The sequence below is a fragment of the Apiospora kogelbergensis genome (assembly GCF_038363985.1).
Source record: "Apiospora kogelbergensis strain CBS 113332 chromosome Unknown utg000003l_segment0_segment0, whole genome shotgun sequence".
NCBI lineage: Eukaryota > Fungi > Ascomycota > Sordariomycetes > Amphisphaeriales > Apiosporaceae > Apiospora > Apiospora kogelbergensis.
Window position 1 is genome coordinate 3,829,184 of NW_027117420.1, and position 14,135 is coordinate 3,843,318.

Genomic DNA, 14,135 nt, shown 5'->3' on the forward strand with positions numbered 1-14,135 from the left:
TTATTGTTCTTCGGCATATGGCGTTTCGTAACCCAAAGAACGTAGTAACCTGTGTAAATATTGTATCAACGGGACAATTGAAGATATAGATGAACAGCTATAATAATAAAAACCCGTAAAAATGACTTATAAGACATCCCTTCTGGACGGCTATAGATACATGATAAGCCAGACTGGATTGAACTTGCAGACAGGGGACTGAAAGGACATGGAAAGTCAGAACCCAGCAAATGGAGAAATATTCAACTGTCAACTACTCTTCTGCAAGAAAATGTGAGCAAGGAAGGTTTATCTAGGGACAGGTATGTTGACGTGCCCCAAGTTGGCCGGGCCAAGCAGATCAGGAGGAATCACAGGAGATCCCTCTCCGCAAAGCCTGCACTCCAGCTGCTGTTAATCACAGCTAAACACACGACTCAGTCACGTTTAGTGAGCGATGGGCAATATACCCATGGCGAGAGACATCATAACTGAGAATACAAAGGAAGGTATTACAATTGAGGTGTCTTTTTTTTTTTACTGGATGTTGTTGAATGAGACTTCAACTTTTAAGTAGAATGAAACGTCGTTTTCAGTACATATGATGCGAGTAGTATCTAAGATATTGACTTGGCGAGAAGGTAACATCTAGTGGAAATAATGACCTCGGATTCAAGGGGACAGGCGAGTAACATAAAAGGGGGAAACAAGGAACACGGGTGAGGGAGTATTGCTGGCGTGCACAACATGGAAATGTGGTTTGTTAAGCGGCCGACATCACTAAGAGAGCCGGCATCATGTAGCTGCAAGTTATAAAATGATTTACTAATCGTTTCTCAATAATTAACAAGTACGCAAGGCGTGTGCATTACGATAAGAGAATTATGTAAATATGCCTGCCCACTACAACGACTAGGGCGCCGTCAAGCTACAATTTAAACTATTGTCACATCACATTATCAGGCCTCGAGCGGCACGAGGGTTGTATTAAGTCAAAAAATTGTACATTTGCATATCATTCATGCCCAAGAGCGCTTGTTCAATCCCGTAGTTATCCACGGGGCTTCTTGTCCTGTTCTTTGTTTTCATAAAAAGCCAGCTGCCTACTCCTACAGAGATACACGACTATCGCAGCAGCGGAAAAATAAAAGTAAAATGCGTATGTCCATATGACGAGAATGGGTATTTAAAAGCCTAGAAGCTGCTTGCCACTTCTTCCCTATCATCTCCGAGGAACGCCCGGGGTTGATCAGAAAGGGACATCATAATACCCCATCGTAAATTGTCGTTCGTGTACAATGGTATGTTCAAGATACAAGTCCTGCCGCCGATCTCTTCCAATGGCCGGATGCCATAGCTGCCACGGGATGTCGAATATGGATACCGCAAAGTAGCAACGGCCATGGCCATCAACGTCCATCGTCGTCAGCGGGCAATGTGACGTCAGCGAAGTCGTATGATAGCTCATCATGACGATGCCTTGATCTTTTCTTTTGCCTCGTCAGGCAAATGGAGCTCGGGCAGCGGGTCGGCTGGCTCGGAAGGTGGCTTTGCAACTTCGGGCGCGTCACTAGAATCCGGATTCGCGACCTCTTCCTCCACTGCAGAATCTAGGGTGGTAGGCGTAAAGCCGTCGGGGTTGTCGTTGATAACGGGTATGGGATCATGGCCACGACCACTGTTGCTGGCAGAGACACCAATAGCTGGATTTCCTCCATCCGCAATCTGCTGCTTGGTCGAGCTCAGAATCTTCTCGGACTCGCTGACCTTTCCGGTTGGGGCGTTGGGATCTCCCTCCACGCCAAGTGTTTTATCTTTCTGATTTTCCAGAAGAGCGGCCTTGTCGAAGCGTACAACCATGCACGAGAGGTTGTCGGTACTGAACCGGGCCAGAGCATGGTCCACGAGCTGCTTCGCAGCCGCGCTCGGGTCTGATGACTCCCGTATCAAATCAACAGCTTCCTGGTCCGAGCAGACGTCCCAGAGCTATACAATGGTTAGCGAAAAGATATTAAAATAACAGAGATGGAAGAACATATACTTACTCCATCACATGCGATGATTATAAACTCATCCATCTCGGCCTGAATTACCGTTTCGGTTGTATAAGGGTGCCCGGTCACCAAATCCTTCATATAGGTATCTCCCAGCGCACGCGTGACAGCCAACACACCGTTCACGCGGTTGTTGAGAATGAGGCCGCCGGCATTGGCAATCCTCTTTCCTTCGTTCTCGTCGCTGCCCTTGTGGTCGTAGGAAAGTCGAAGCGCTTTTCCGTTGCGGCAGAGAATGATTCGCGCATCCCCGACATTGGCGGTATAGAGAACTCGTTGTCTTGCAGCTGTTGGTTTTAACTTAGCATGAGCAGACTCCGGGATGGCATTGGAGGTGTCATTGTCTTCAGACTTACCGTCTTTAGACTTTGACGCGTCCGTAGCCTTGGGAGGCTGCCGCAGCGGCGGGTGCAATAGCCTGTGAGCCTGTGGCAGAACTAGAGCTAGGGACGCGATCCTCCCAGCGCAACACTGCGACCGCGGCAGTGCAGCCACTGTTCTTCAGCGGGAGCTTTTCCAGCTGGTTGTCAACACTGGTAAAGGTCTGATCCAAGAGCTCTGGAATGGGCACGTTGGGGTTTCGTTTTATGATGTCTTCCAAGAGGATATGAAGCTTCTTTCCGCACCAGTCGGCAGCGAAGGTTCCGGCATGGCCATCGAAGATAGCGAAGTAGCCATTATCCGTCTCAACCATATCCTGGGAGGCGATGGATTCGCTCGGTGCTTCACCATCTTCGCTAGCCTCGTGCGACTTTGAGCTCTTGGCGTCGGCTTCGGTTGCAATCACAGGCGCAGGGGTGTGAAGGAAGTTATACAAGAACGCGTGCGTATCCTCCATAGTACGTCGGCATTTCTTGTTGCGATCTTCCCAGACGCCCACGCGGAAAGTCGAACGGGGACCGGGCAGAGATTCTCCTGCCGAGTTGTTATGCTGGCCTTGAGGAACAGCCAGAGCTGGATCCTGTTTCCCCAGCTTTTGTAGAGCCGTCTGCGTGTTCATATCGCTATTGGATCGACCGACCTGGGAAAAGTTAAGAGAGTTCTTGGCGCTGGCTATGAGGCTGCTGGCCTTGGAGCCAACGCCGCTACTCCGGCGCTTCTTCTCGACCTCGCCCTGTCGCCCCGAGGGGCTGCCATTTCCGCTGCGCTTCTCGCCACTGGCGGCCTGATCGCTAGATTTTATGGAGACCGGGGAAGTGCTGTCGTTCCTGCGATCGGGGGAAGGCGACTTCTTTCCGGTCTTGGGCGTCTCTGCAGCCGAGTCGGATTTGGAGGAAGAGCCGCCACCAAACATCCTATTCAGCAGACCTCCTTGAGAGGAGAGACTGCGGCGCTTGTTCCCTGCCAGATTTGTGACGGTGAAAGATGCAAGGGAGTGCGGTGTCGGAATAGCGAATGTATACGAGATAATTCGCTGTGGTGTGTATATTGGGAATGTCGCGTGGTGGTGACGTCGTGGGTGCTGCGGCTGGGTGAAGGTGGGTTAGCCGAATGCGGATAGCTTGCAATATGCTCTTTGATCTGGCTGATCTTCCGTCTTCAAGGGGCAAAAGAGTCAGTGAAAAAGAAGTGTTATTTGGATAGGAGTGAAGATGTGTATTGTGTTTGCGTTGGGACAATGAGAGGGAATGAGGTTGAGGCAATGCGGTTGGTTGGGAGGCGGAATGGAGAGGGTCAGTAGCTGGCTGGAATCAACAATAGTAAGGCGGCTGGTGGAGGTTGAGGGGTAGGTAGATTAAGTAATAAGCCAGGTACTTGGGGGTTTGGGGTGGCACTTGATTGTAGCCAGGCATGGCATTCCCTTGGTCTGTCTTGGGGTCTCTCGTTCTTGTGCAAGTGGATGCACCTGGGATTGCGCTGGAGCTGGGAGCTGGGCCGTTTGCTCCCGCACCGGCATCACTCTGGACTGGCACTGACTGCAAGCGAAGTCTGGTAGAAGCCGGACCGTTGGCGTCAGAGGCAGCTTCAACCCCTCGACAAGCGCCCAACGTTGGACTATCTCCCGGACTCTCTCGTGTACGTTCAGGTCTTCCCGAGATACCACGCCTCCTTTGATCGAGGCATGCGCTTGCAAACAATGCGGCGCGAAGACAGATAGGATCAATGGCTACTAACCTAGTGCTAGGGGCGGGGAGGGAATGCTTGAACTGCACCGTACAAAGCCAAGAAATGATATCCTTTTGCACAGGATAGAGCAAGTGACGTTGGGGGAGAGCGAGAAAGTAGACTCAACGGTAGGCAGGGACAATGGGAGGAGGCAAACAATGGATTGGGCTCATTCTCGCTCGACAAGGACAGGACGCCGTAGGGCAACGGGCAACGGACAGCGACCGGACCAGTGATCAGACCCGCGCCCACGATGATGCAGGGTCCTACAGTATGACTCGTTTGTACGTACCTTAGTCGTCACAAATGCGAGTTGCGGGATCTAGGTAAGATCCAAGCTGTTTGTTGGCGGTGGTCAAGTTGGTCTTGGCCGCGCAGTGTGGAAAGAGTCGAGGAAGAGAGGAAGGGAGAAGAGGGTTGTATCGAAGCCCAAGACCCTTGATGCGCCGCCTGATGGCTAATGGTCACGAGAGAGATGGAGCGTTGGCAGGCGCGTATGTATGCAATGAGTAGAATAGCCGACCCGGCCTATGCTAATGACGACGATAGGTGATAGGCAGTAGGGTGCCTAAAGAGGTAGGCTGTCTGGAACTTGCGCAGGTGGGCGTGGGGCAGTGCCTATCAGTGATCGGTGAACGAACAGGACAGTCAACGTGTACCTAAGCTGCAGGTGCTAGCTAGCTGTCGCTGTTGTTGCTGCTGCTGTTGCTGCTGCTGCTGTTGGCTGGTAGCTGGCTACTGGTTCGTTTCAGCGCTGTCCATCCTAATCCCTGGTCCGCCCGAGCAACCGACCTGGCGATTGCCAATAAGAGGGTTCAACCCGGTTACGATAACAAGCCAATTACCTGTTCGTACGAACCGCAATCTTTTTTACATTGGAGTATTTGTATAGTTCATCATGAAACCGAAATTTGTATTGATCTGACCTTCCCTCTTCTCTTCGAGCCTGCCAGGGCCTCCGGCTGGCTGCATAGAGAAGCACCCATGGTGGTACGACTAAATCGATACTTTCGTTACCTAATGTCTCTATCGTGATGCACAGTGCATTGTTACGTCATCTAGTCTGTTTCGCCGAGTCGCACAAATATAGCGCGATGCGATTCTGCCTGAGCTCCATATTATCAGTCACCTCCGAGCCAGTCAGCCAGCGGTATTCATGATCACCATATCCTATGCAGCGTTCGAGAACGTGGCTGAGCTGGACTGAGTTCGACTTGATTCGTAATACGGATGGGCTTCACTTGAGGCACGGTCAGTACCAGCCATCACTAGATGTTTGATAAATCCAGAGATATATACAGCTGACATCTGAGTAGTGTCAAAGTGAGTCTAAAGGTGGGATAGAACTGTGGATAACTGGCTGGCAGGCGGGAGAATGGTAGGCCTAAAATACCACATGGATGCGTTGTCTGTATACCCTGATGTACGGGGGGATAATAATAAGGTCGAAAATAAGGTACACGATGGGTGCAAGAGCTGCTACAAACCTACTACTAAGAACCGAGGGCGGGGTTTACCACCTCATCGGTACAAAGCGTCATCATGCCCCGAATTCCTAATTGCCATCTCCTGCATCCGCAGTGGACCCTTGCCTAATCCAGGGCTCTAGCTATCTACCTTGGATATCGTCAGAAGGGATTTGTCGCGAGTATTTCAAACCTGCATCGATCTCCTCCTAAGCAACAGCGAAAGACTCGTACAGAAAATATCATATTGTTAGGCTTTTATTGACAGATTGCAAAAAAAAGACTAAGAGAAAAACGCCACATCCGCTGTCACCGACGGAACCGCTCAGTTGCACACCTACAAGCTTCCAGATTGTTTGTTTTATTTAAACTTCCCCAGCCAAGAGACGCCCAAGACCAAACAAGACGACCAACGAGCAAGCCATGCCTCAGGAGACCCATCGCCCAGCCTTTGCGGGCCGCGACAAACCCTCGGTCTCCTACGGCCTACCCTTTCCACTCACGCTGCTGCACCACGCCTCCTCGACCTTCGGCGCCACCCGCCTATACGTGCTGTGCTCGGCATCACTGGCGCGCGACAACCCGCAACACCTGACGTCCCTTAAGGACACTCTCAGCTCCAAGGTGGCGGGGACGCGCGTGGGTCTGAAGCCGCACACGCGCTGGTCCGAGGTGCTCGAAGTGGTGCGGGAGGCGCGCGATCTTGACGTCGACCTGCTCGTAACACTGGGGGCTGGCTCTTTGACAGACGCGGCCAAGATCGTGTCGCTGGCGCTGGCCAACGACGCCACCACGCCCGAGGACCTTGAGAGTCTTCTTCCCGACCCCGCGGCCAATGGTACCAGCCGTTCCGACCACACTGCTACAAGAAACATCAAGCCCTCCCGGATTCCCGTGGTCTGCATCCCTACCTCGTTATCGGGTGGCGAGTACTCGGCCTTCGCGGGTGCTACCAAAGACGACGATGGCCGCAAGTACTCCTTCTCCGGGCCGGCCATGTCGCCGCCTTCCCTAGTCATCCTGGACCCGACGCTGGTGCAATGCACGCCGGCACGCGTTTGGCTCAGCACGGGCGTGAAAGCCGTGGACCACTGCGTCGAGACGTTGTGCTCGTTGAAGTCGGACGACGCTGCCGACGCCGATGCCCGGCATGGGCTGACACGGCTCGTGCCTGGATTATTACGGTGCGCCAAAGATAAAGAAGGAACAGACGAGGACGCGAGGCTCGTGTGTCAGCTGGGCGCTATCGACGCCATGTCCGCGGCTACGCGGGGCGTTCCGCTCGGCGCCAGCCACGGCATCGGCCATCAACTGGGACCAGCGGGGGTGTCGCACGGAGAGACCAGCTGCATTCTGCTGCCGGCCGTATGCAAGTACAACTACCAAAGAGACGCCAACCGGGAACGCCAACGCGCCGTCCAAAGGCTCTTGTGGGAAGACCAAGAGGCACAGGCGATATTTGAACAGCGCGGGCTGAAACAAAACGAGACCGATTTAGGGGATTTGCTAGACATCTTCATCAGGACGCTAGGGATGCCCCGTACGCTTAAGGAGTTCGGGATCGGCAAGGACAAGCTGGGTGGGATCGTTAAGCATAGTCTCCACGACCGCTGGGTGAAGACAAATCCCGCGCGGTTGGACGAACAGGGGGGTGATGGAGATTCTGACAATGGTGCTCGGATAAAAGAGTGCCGCCACGGCAGTTCATATTCAGATATTCCAAAGAGAGTGATAAGCAGGCAGACACCACCAAAACGAGAGCTCAAACTCCTTAAACAAGCGAAATGTACGCCTCGTTGTAAATGCAAATCTGAAGCCCTTCCATGTGCTCCTCCGTAGAAGGGCGTATCTCATTACTTCCGGAGACTGTCGAGGCGAGCCTGCAGGTCATCATCACCCGGGTCCGCCCCGCCACCTCCGCCAACGGCTTGTGCGACTCTGCCCTCGGGGACCTTGTCTGACTGTAATCCCGTAGGCGTCTCGCCGAACTGTGAAAACTATTAGATCCGCAGGGATGAAGAAGGAATGATATAACAAGGCATAACTTACTGCTTGATTTAGGTCGACTCCGAGCTCTTCCATGACCTGTTCTACAATCTCGTCGCCTTCTTCTTCGATACCCGTGTCCATAGCATCATCGATCGCGTCATCCATCATCTCCTGGCGCTGTTCCATTATATCGTTCTCGCGCTCAAACTCCATGGCAATGCGTTGTAGTGCGGGAAGGTTCATCGACTTGTTCATGCTGCCGAGGGCCATGGTAGCGCCCTTCATGGCCTGCATCATCTGCTCGTTTGTCCGGTGGGTTTGGAGGCGAAGCGAGATCTTTTGCAACTGGCTGCGCATGCTATAAAACTTCTCGACGTATCTGGATTGGAAGGGAATAGGCGAGTTAGTGTACCGAACCGGGGCCTGGCCTCTTGGGCAGTAGGGGAGATGCAATATTCATTTACCTTCTTGTGCGCACGAGATCCTTGGCTTGGATCTTGGCGGCACCCATCTGGCCCTTCTGGGCGCTCTGCTTGATCTGTGTCTGCAGCGTCTTCTCCTGCTTCTCGAGCTTGACTCGCATCTGGTCCAGCTCTCGTATCGCCTTATCGAGCATGCGCTGGTTCTTGCGCAGACGCTCGGCGGGCGTCATGCGCTTGCCGAAAGCCCATTCGAGGATCTGGTCGCAACAGGGTCAGTTATTATGTGATTCATCGGCCCAGCCGTCGCTATTGCCTCGGAGACGGGCGTTGCTGTGTGGTCTTCCTACGTTCATAATGCCGGCTATATACAACAACAATAACAATCGGTGCAAGTGGGTTCGTTTGTTTATGCCTTGGTTGGCTCGTGGGGACTAGCCAGTAGATGCCAGCGAGAGAGGAATGGTGTCGGTATTCCGCAAATCTATCGTAGCTGGCTGGGGATGGAAGTAAAATAACCTGGGCCTGAGGAGTTCGTTGCGCTGTTTCGTCGCGATGTCGCACTGCGTCGTCAGCAGAAGGAGATGGTAAATTGGTTGCCTGGAGTCGGGTGGTGGAGGTAAGGTTCAGTTGGCATATATGATGAATGGAAGCTGAAGCCAGCAAACAGACCTCCTCCAATCCCCAGATTTCCAGGGTTAGCTGGTTGGGTTACAAGATTGGCAGACGTTACAGATGGGAACCCGCTGGTTACCGTCACAGACGCGGACGCATCAATCACAGGTCCTCTTTCTGCTCTGCTCTTGCGTAAAAAGCGGAGAGAAGAGAAGGTGGTGCGGGGCTGGGCTGCCTGTGGCTGCAGCACTTGCAATGATATGGCTAGTATGGGCAAGCAATCGATCAATCAATCATCAATCAACCCGCTCAGCTCCGATACGGACAGATGCATCGAGACGATTTGCCTGCTTTGAACTGAACGAGCTCTTTTTGCTTTGGCATGCATGACGTGTTTTTCCGACCTCCGAACTCCAACCAATCATGCGCATTCGACTACGTGACGGGGCAAATTTCCAGTTAATGCAAATCGGGGTGTCGGGATGTGACGGTCATTTAGTTGATTGGGGAAGATATTCTTGTCAGGCCATCGTTATTACAAAGCTTCCCAATTCGCAAAAATTTGCGACACCAATTATTTCCCCCTCCCATCCGCCTACTTCTCCTACGTATCCATCAACCACCCGGTTTTTCATGGATGCACACGCCGCGAAATGAGTCAGGAGTACAATTCGTCAAAGGGCAAGGGCAAGTCCCGCAAGGGCAAAGCTCCCAAGTCCCCCAAAGCGCCTGAAGGCGAGAGCAGCAGCAGCAACGCCACCGAGTCAACCGTCCCCGGGAGCGCCAACGGTACCAGCGCCGGCCAGCCCGGATACATGCAAGTAGGAAATGGCTCGACTTCGCAGCACGCTGCTCGATTACAACAAATGCTGGAAAACGATTCGGGGTACGGTGGAAGCATCGCAGGAAGCGACTTTGGCGGTGTGTCCGGAAAGCTGCCAATGGGATCTCCGCGTATCGACCCGAGCTTTGGTGATTCTTCTGTCACCGTTCCCACTGGCAATGGCGATGTGGACCGTCGTAACCAGGCCGCCGCCGTCCATCAGCTGTGGTACAACAAGCAGAGACTGGCTCTTGGCCGTGCAATCAACGGCGTCGTCGACCTTTTGAAGGGATTGCAGGAGACCAATATAACATGGCCGGCCCACTACCCGTCTGTGTCGAGGACGGATTCGACAATGCCAGATCGCGAACGATCTTCCTCACGACCCGCCTCAAGGCCAGGTTTCCACGCCACCCAGTCTATGGCAGGCGAAGCTGGTCCCTCTCAGCAACCCGGAGGTTTACGACGAGCGATGACATCCATGAACGACTACAGCTCCGCCGAATCGAGCAAAGACGCCGAGAACAAAGCAGCCTCCGAGCCCAGATTAGTCACCCCGCAGATTGCGCAAGAGTTCTCCGTCCTAAAATTGGACCTTAAGCTTGGCGCATTGCATCAAGCTGAGTTGGTCCACTCGCTTGAGAAGGGTTCGATCGCTTCGCTGCTCGATGGAAAGATCAGCTCGAGCATCAGACATCTCCTGGCACTGCGCGAACGCATTGAAGATACGTCGAGTAAGGTTCTCATCACTGGCGATTTGAACGCCGGAAAGTCCACGTTCTGCAATGCGCTTTTGCGCCGGAAAGTCTTGCCCGTGGACCAGCAACCCTGCACCAGTATCTTTTGCGAGGTTCTTGATGCGCGAGAGAACAGCGGAGTCGAGGAGGTACATGCTGTCCATAGAGATGCCACCTACGATCGCCACGACGAATCAACCTACGATGTGTTTAAGCTTCAAGACCTTGAGGATCTGGTGGAGGACAACGAGCATTACATGCAATGTAAGATTTACGTGCGGGATGCCAGGACAATCGACGAGTCTCTGCTCAACAACGGAGTCGTCGATATCGCCCTGATTGATGCCCCGGGACTGAACCTGGATACCACCAAAACCACGGCCGTGTTTGCGCGTCAAGAGGAGATCGACGTAGTCGTCTTTGTGGTTTCAGCTGCGAACCACTTCACCATGACCGCCAAGGAGTTCATTTGGGCCGCCGCTGCCGAAAAGGCCTATTTGTTCATCGTGGTCAACGGGTTTGATGGAATTCGATCCAAGGAGAAATGCCAAAAGGCGATTTTGGATCAAGTTCACGGGTTAAGCCCCCACACCTTCAAAGAGTCATCGGAGTTGGTGCATTTCGTCTCCAGCAATGCTGTGCCCACGGCGCCACCTCCTGGTGGCCCAGATGGCAGTGGCGGTGGGAGCTCGAGCGGAGGTGGCGGTGACGACGATCCCGGCAATGACCCTAAAGGTAAGGGCAAGGAGAAGGAGAAGGAGAAGATCCAGGACTTTGAGAAGCTTGAGCAGTCGCTGCGCAGATTTGTGCTTGAGAAGCGAGCAAAATCCAAGCTTGCACCAGCCAGGACCTATCTGATGAATATTCTCAACGACGTCAACGTCCTGGCAACTGTCAACTCGGAGGTCGCCCAAAAGGAACTTAACCGTGTGAACCGAGAGCTTCAAGAAATCGAGCCTGCGCTGGAGTCGTCGATGAAGGCCAAATCAGTGGTTGGCGATCAAATCGATGGAGCCATTGAGGAGACCTGCAAGGATGTTTACGATCACACTCGTGCCGCTCTGAACGAAACCATTGCCGATGCAGGAGTCAATGCCCTAAGTGTCCCTTACCGTGGCATCTTCAACGCCTTCGACTTTGCCGAGGATCTCAAAGAGGCAATGCTCTCTGAAATTTCCACATCTGTCGCAGAGTGTGAGGGATATGCCCGGACAAAGACTGTTAGCGGCGTCAACGTCATCAAGCAGCTCGGTCTTCTGCATCTTGGTGATGACTACCACGGTCTCAATTTCCGGTCAGATGTCATGTTTACGAGAAAGCGCCACATGCTTGCTAAGCAGATTGACATTCCCACGGAGCTTTGGGATTTCGTGGACTGGTCAACAATAATGCAACGTCAAGAGAAGGTCGCTGGTACCGGCATGGCATTGACTGTTGCCACCGCGCTTGGTGGCAGGATTATGGGTGGCTATGGGTACATGGATCATGCTCTGAGTGTCGCCAAGGTGTTGGGTAACGACAACTTGCGACGCTTGATTATTCCGGGTATTGTGATGGCTGGTATGTTGTCAATGACCCCCCTTAGGCTGAATTAAGTCATACTGACATTGTAAACAGCTCTCGGTGCTACTTACTACGTCCTACAGCAGATTCCGCAGTCACTGCCGCAGAGAATCTCCAGCAAGATCTCTTCGCAGCTTGCTGCCATTGACTATGTCCATCTGAACAGCACACGCATCTCCAGCGAAGTCCGCAAGGTCCTGCGATTCCCTGCTGACAACCTTCGGGTTGAACTCACTCGCTCTGTTGAGCAGCTTGGCACCCGACGAGATGAGACACTGAAGGTACGCGGTGAGAGCGAGGTTGCCCTGAAGTACTTCGGCAACCTGGTCCGCAACAGCAGTCGCCAGCGTGACATTGTTGAGGCCGTCAACCTGGATGCACACCCTCACGAGGCAGCAACGGAAATGACCATTGCCTAAACATCGAGTGCAACTACTAGACCACCCCTTTTCCCTACCTTTTTCAATTACGCATTGTACTGGCGTTGGACGGACAACGAATAACCACCAAAACTTACTTCTGTTTGAGATACACAACATACCCCGCCACTCTTTGCGGAGCTGGCATCCCATCCCCTTTCCCTCTGCTTTTGGTCAATTGGGTCATGACGTCTGGAAGAAGCATACGAGACACAAGAAGAAGAAAAAAGACTTCCCTATCAGTTTCCAAAACTCATGTCGTCGGATCGGACAAGATGTCAAGCATGCCGTCGCGCTCTCCTGCTTTTGGTTGGCGAGTGCATTATCTTGCACCATTCGACTCCAGTCAGAAAGGCTTCCCTGCCTGCTCTGCCTTCATCATGTACCTAGTTCACAAAATGAATGAATAAAATCAAAATTGAACCAATCGCTAGTTTGGTGGTGCCTGTCGCCGAGTCCGGGCAAAGCAATATCAATTTGTGTTGCCTCACTCACCTGCCACGAAGCCCCTGAAATATACGAGCTACCCCTATTTCACCCGCGATAGGGGTAGCTCGTATATTTCAGGGGCTGTTGCACCTTTAGCCGAAGCATCGTTCTTGTTCCGTAGAGCTGCCACGCCTGCTCATAGTCGGTACCTACGACGAGCTGTGACATGATAAGAAGGCTTGAACAAGCAAGAGGTTGAGAGGAAGGGGAAGCGGTGAGTATGAATAATGAATACTGTCAGTCGGTTACTGAAAATACTGCGGCCATGAAGGTCTGGGTTGTTGGCTTACCTGTCGCCAGGGTGCGAGTCACGCATCACGCACCACCTAGGCTTTGGCAGCTATGCGATAGTGCTGCCTGCCCTCTTGGGTATAGTCTGAGTCTTGCATCCAGTTGCAGCGCCAGGCATGGAGGATCGTACTAATGGCAGAATAAAAACCTTGTATACATTGGGCCTAATATGCATTGGGCCTCATATGCATCGGGGGTAGGTCATATAGCCCCTGCCGTATTATGGCTATTCCGATGCAAAGTGCAACGAGGAGTTGCCGTGCTGATCTAGTTGGCTTTGATTGACTGATGTTAGGAATGCCGTCGGTGTAGGGTTTCCTGCAGTAGCCAAACGAACGTCCTGCAAGGCCATGAGTATTGCATAATGGCCCAGCAGTAGGAGATGTGCCTAATCAAACTCTATTCGGGGGCAAGGTCTATCTTGTCAGATACCCTCACATCTTTACTCCAAGGTGCTCATTATCGCAGACTTAAGCCCCATCGCCCGCGACTCGTTGACAGGGACAATCTTTTGCAGTGGGCCTGTTGACGTCAATCCCGCTGCTGGGGTAGTGTTGAGGCTGGAGGAACTGCCGTCTACTACCCGCTTCCGCCCTCCTGCTGATGCTGAGCAAGGTTCGCGTACCTGCTTGTCTGTCTGCTGTCAATTGCCAATGTCATCGGATGATGGGTGACGGCCGCAACAGGTCTTTGTCCTGCCTCATCGTCTGGATATCACCGCTATCAAATTTCGAAGGATGGGTTATCTCGCGCATGGGTACGTGATGGATGAAATCGCAGTCTTAGAGTCTAGACCCTGAAATGCAAGTGCAACTGCCGCCAGACTAGATGGGAGATGGACTAACAGGTCGTGGAGGGTAGCATCGTCAAAACTGCTAGCGGATGCTAACGGATGGACGGCGGCTGGGGTGGGGAGTACGGGTGACGGGGTTGCTTCCCTAGCCTCAACGGTTACCTGGACCAAACCTTAAGGCCAAGAAAACATTCGACTTTATGGAGTCGATGAACAGGGTACGGGGAGCTTTTCCGTCTTCTTATGCTCACGTGTAAGCGATGTGTATAAATAAGAAAGAGAGGATTCCGAAAGCACCGTGCTACTCTCTACATCTAACAGTTTCAAGGCCGGTTAATATTGATATAAGGGGTCCCCGCCGTCATCTCAGCGGCTCAGACCAAGCGAAGAGG

General features: G+C 52.8%; 4 protein-coding genes across 4 annotated transcripts; 2 read left to right on the plus strand and 2 right to left on the minus strand.

Moving 5' to 3' along the window:
- Positions 1 to 1,446: 1,446 nt before the first annotated feature.
- Positions 1,447 to 3,327, minus strand: PG998_005983 (uncharacterized protein; the record flags this gene model as incomplete). Its single annotated transcript, XM_066872801.1, has 3 exons — positions 1,447 to 1,965; positions 2,025 to 2,426; positions 2,485 to 3,327. 3 exons carry the CDS (start codon positions 3,325 to 3,327, stop codon positions 1,447 to 1,449), a joined length of 1,764 nt encoding a protein of 587 aa, XP_066732898.1.
- Positions 3,328 to 6,028: 2,701 nt separating this feature from the next.
- Positions 6,029 to 7,444, plus strand: PG998_005984 (uncharacterized protein; the record flags this gene model as incomplete). Its single annotated transcript, XM_066872802.1, has 1 exon — positions 6,029 to 7,444. The coding sequence occupies one exon, from the start codon at positions 6,029 to 6,031 to the stop codon at positions 7,442 to 7,444; it is 1,416 nt and encodes a 471-aa protein (XP_066732899.1).
- Positions 7,445 to 7,458: 14 nt separating this feature from the next.
- On the minus strand, positions 7,459 to 8,369 carry PG998_005985 (uncharacterized protein; the record flags this gene model as incomplete). Its single annotated transcript, XM_066872803.1, has 4 exons — positions 7,459 to 7,593; positions 7,655 to 7,973; positions 8,059 to 8,273; positions 8,364 to 8,369. 4 exons carry the CDS (start codon positions 8,367 to 8,369, stop codon positions 7,459 to 7,461), a joined length of 675 nt encoding a protein of 224 aa, XP_066732900.1.
- A 912-nt stretch (positions 8,370 to 9,281) lies between these two features.
- Positions 9,282 to 12,170, plus strand: PG998_005986 (transmembrane GTPase fzo1; the record flags this gene model as incomplete). Its single annotated transcript, XM_066872804.1, has 2 exons — positions 9,282 to 11,748; positions 11,806 to 12,170. 2 exons carry the CDS (start codon positions 9,282 to 9,284, stop codon positions 12,168 to 12,170), a joined length of 2,832 nt encoding a protein of 943 aa, XP_066732901.1.
- Between the last annotated feature and the right edge of the window lie 1,965 nt (positions 12,171 to 14,135).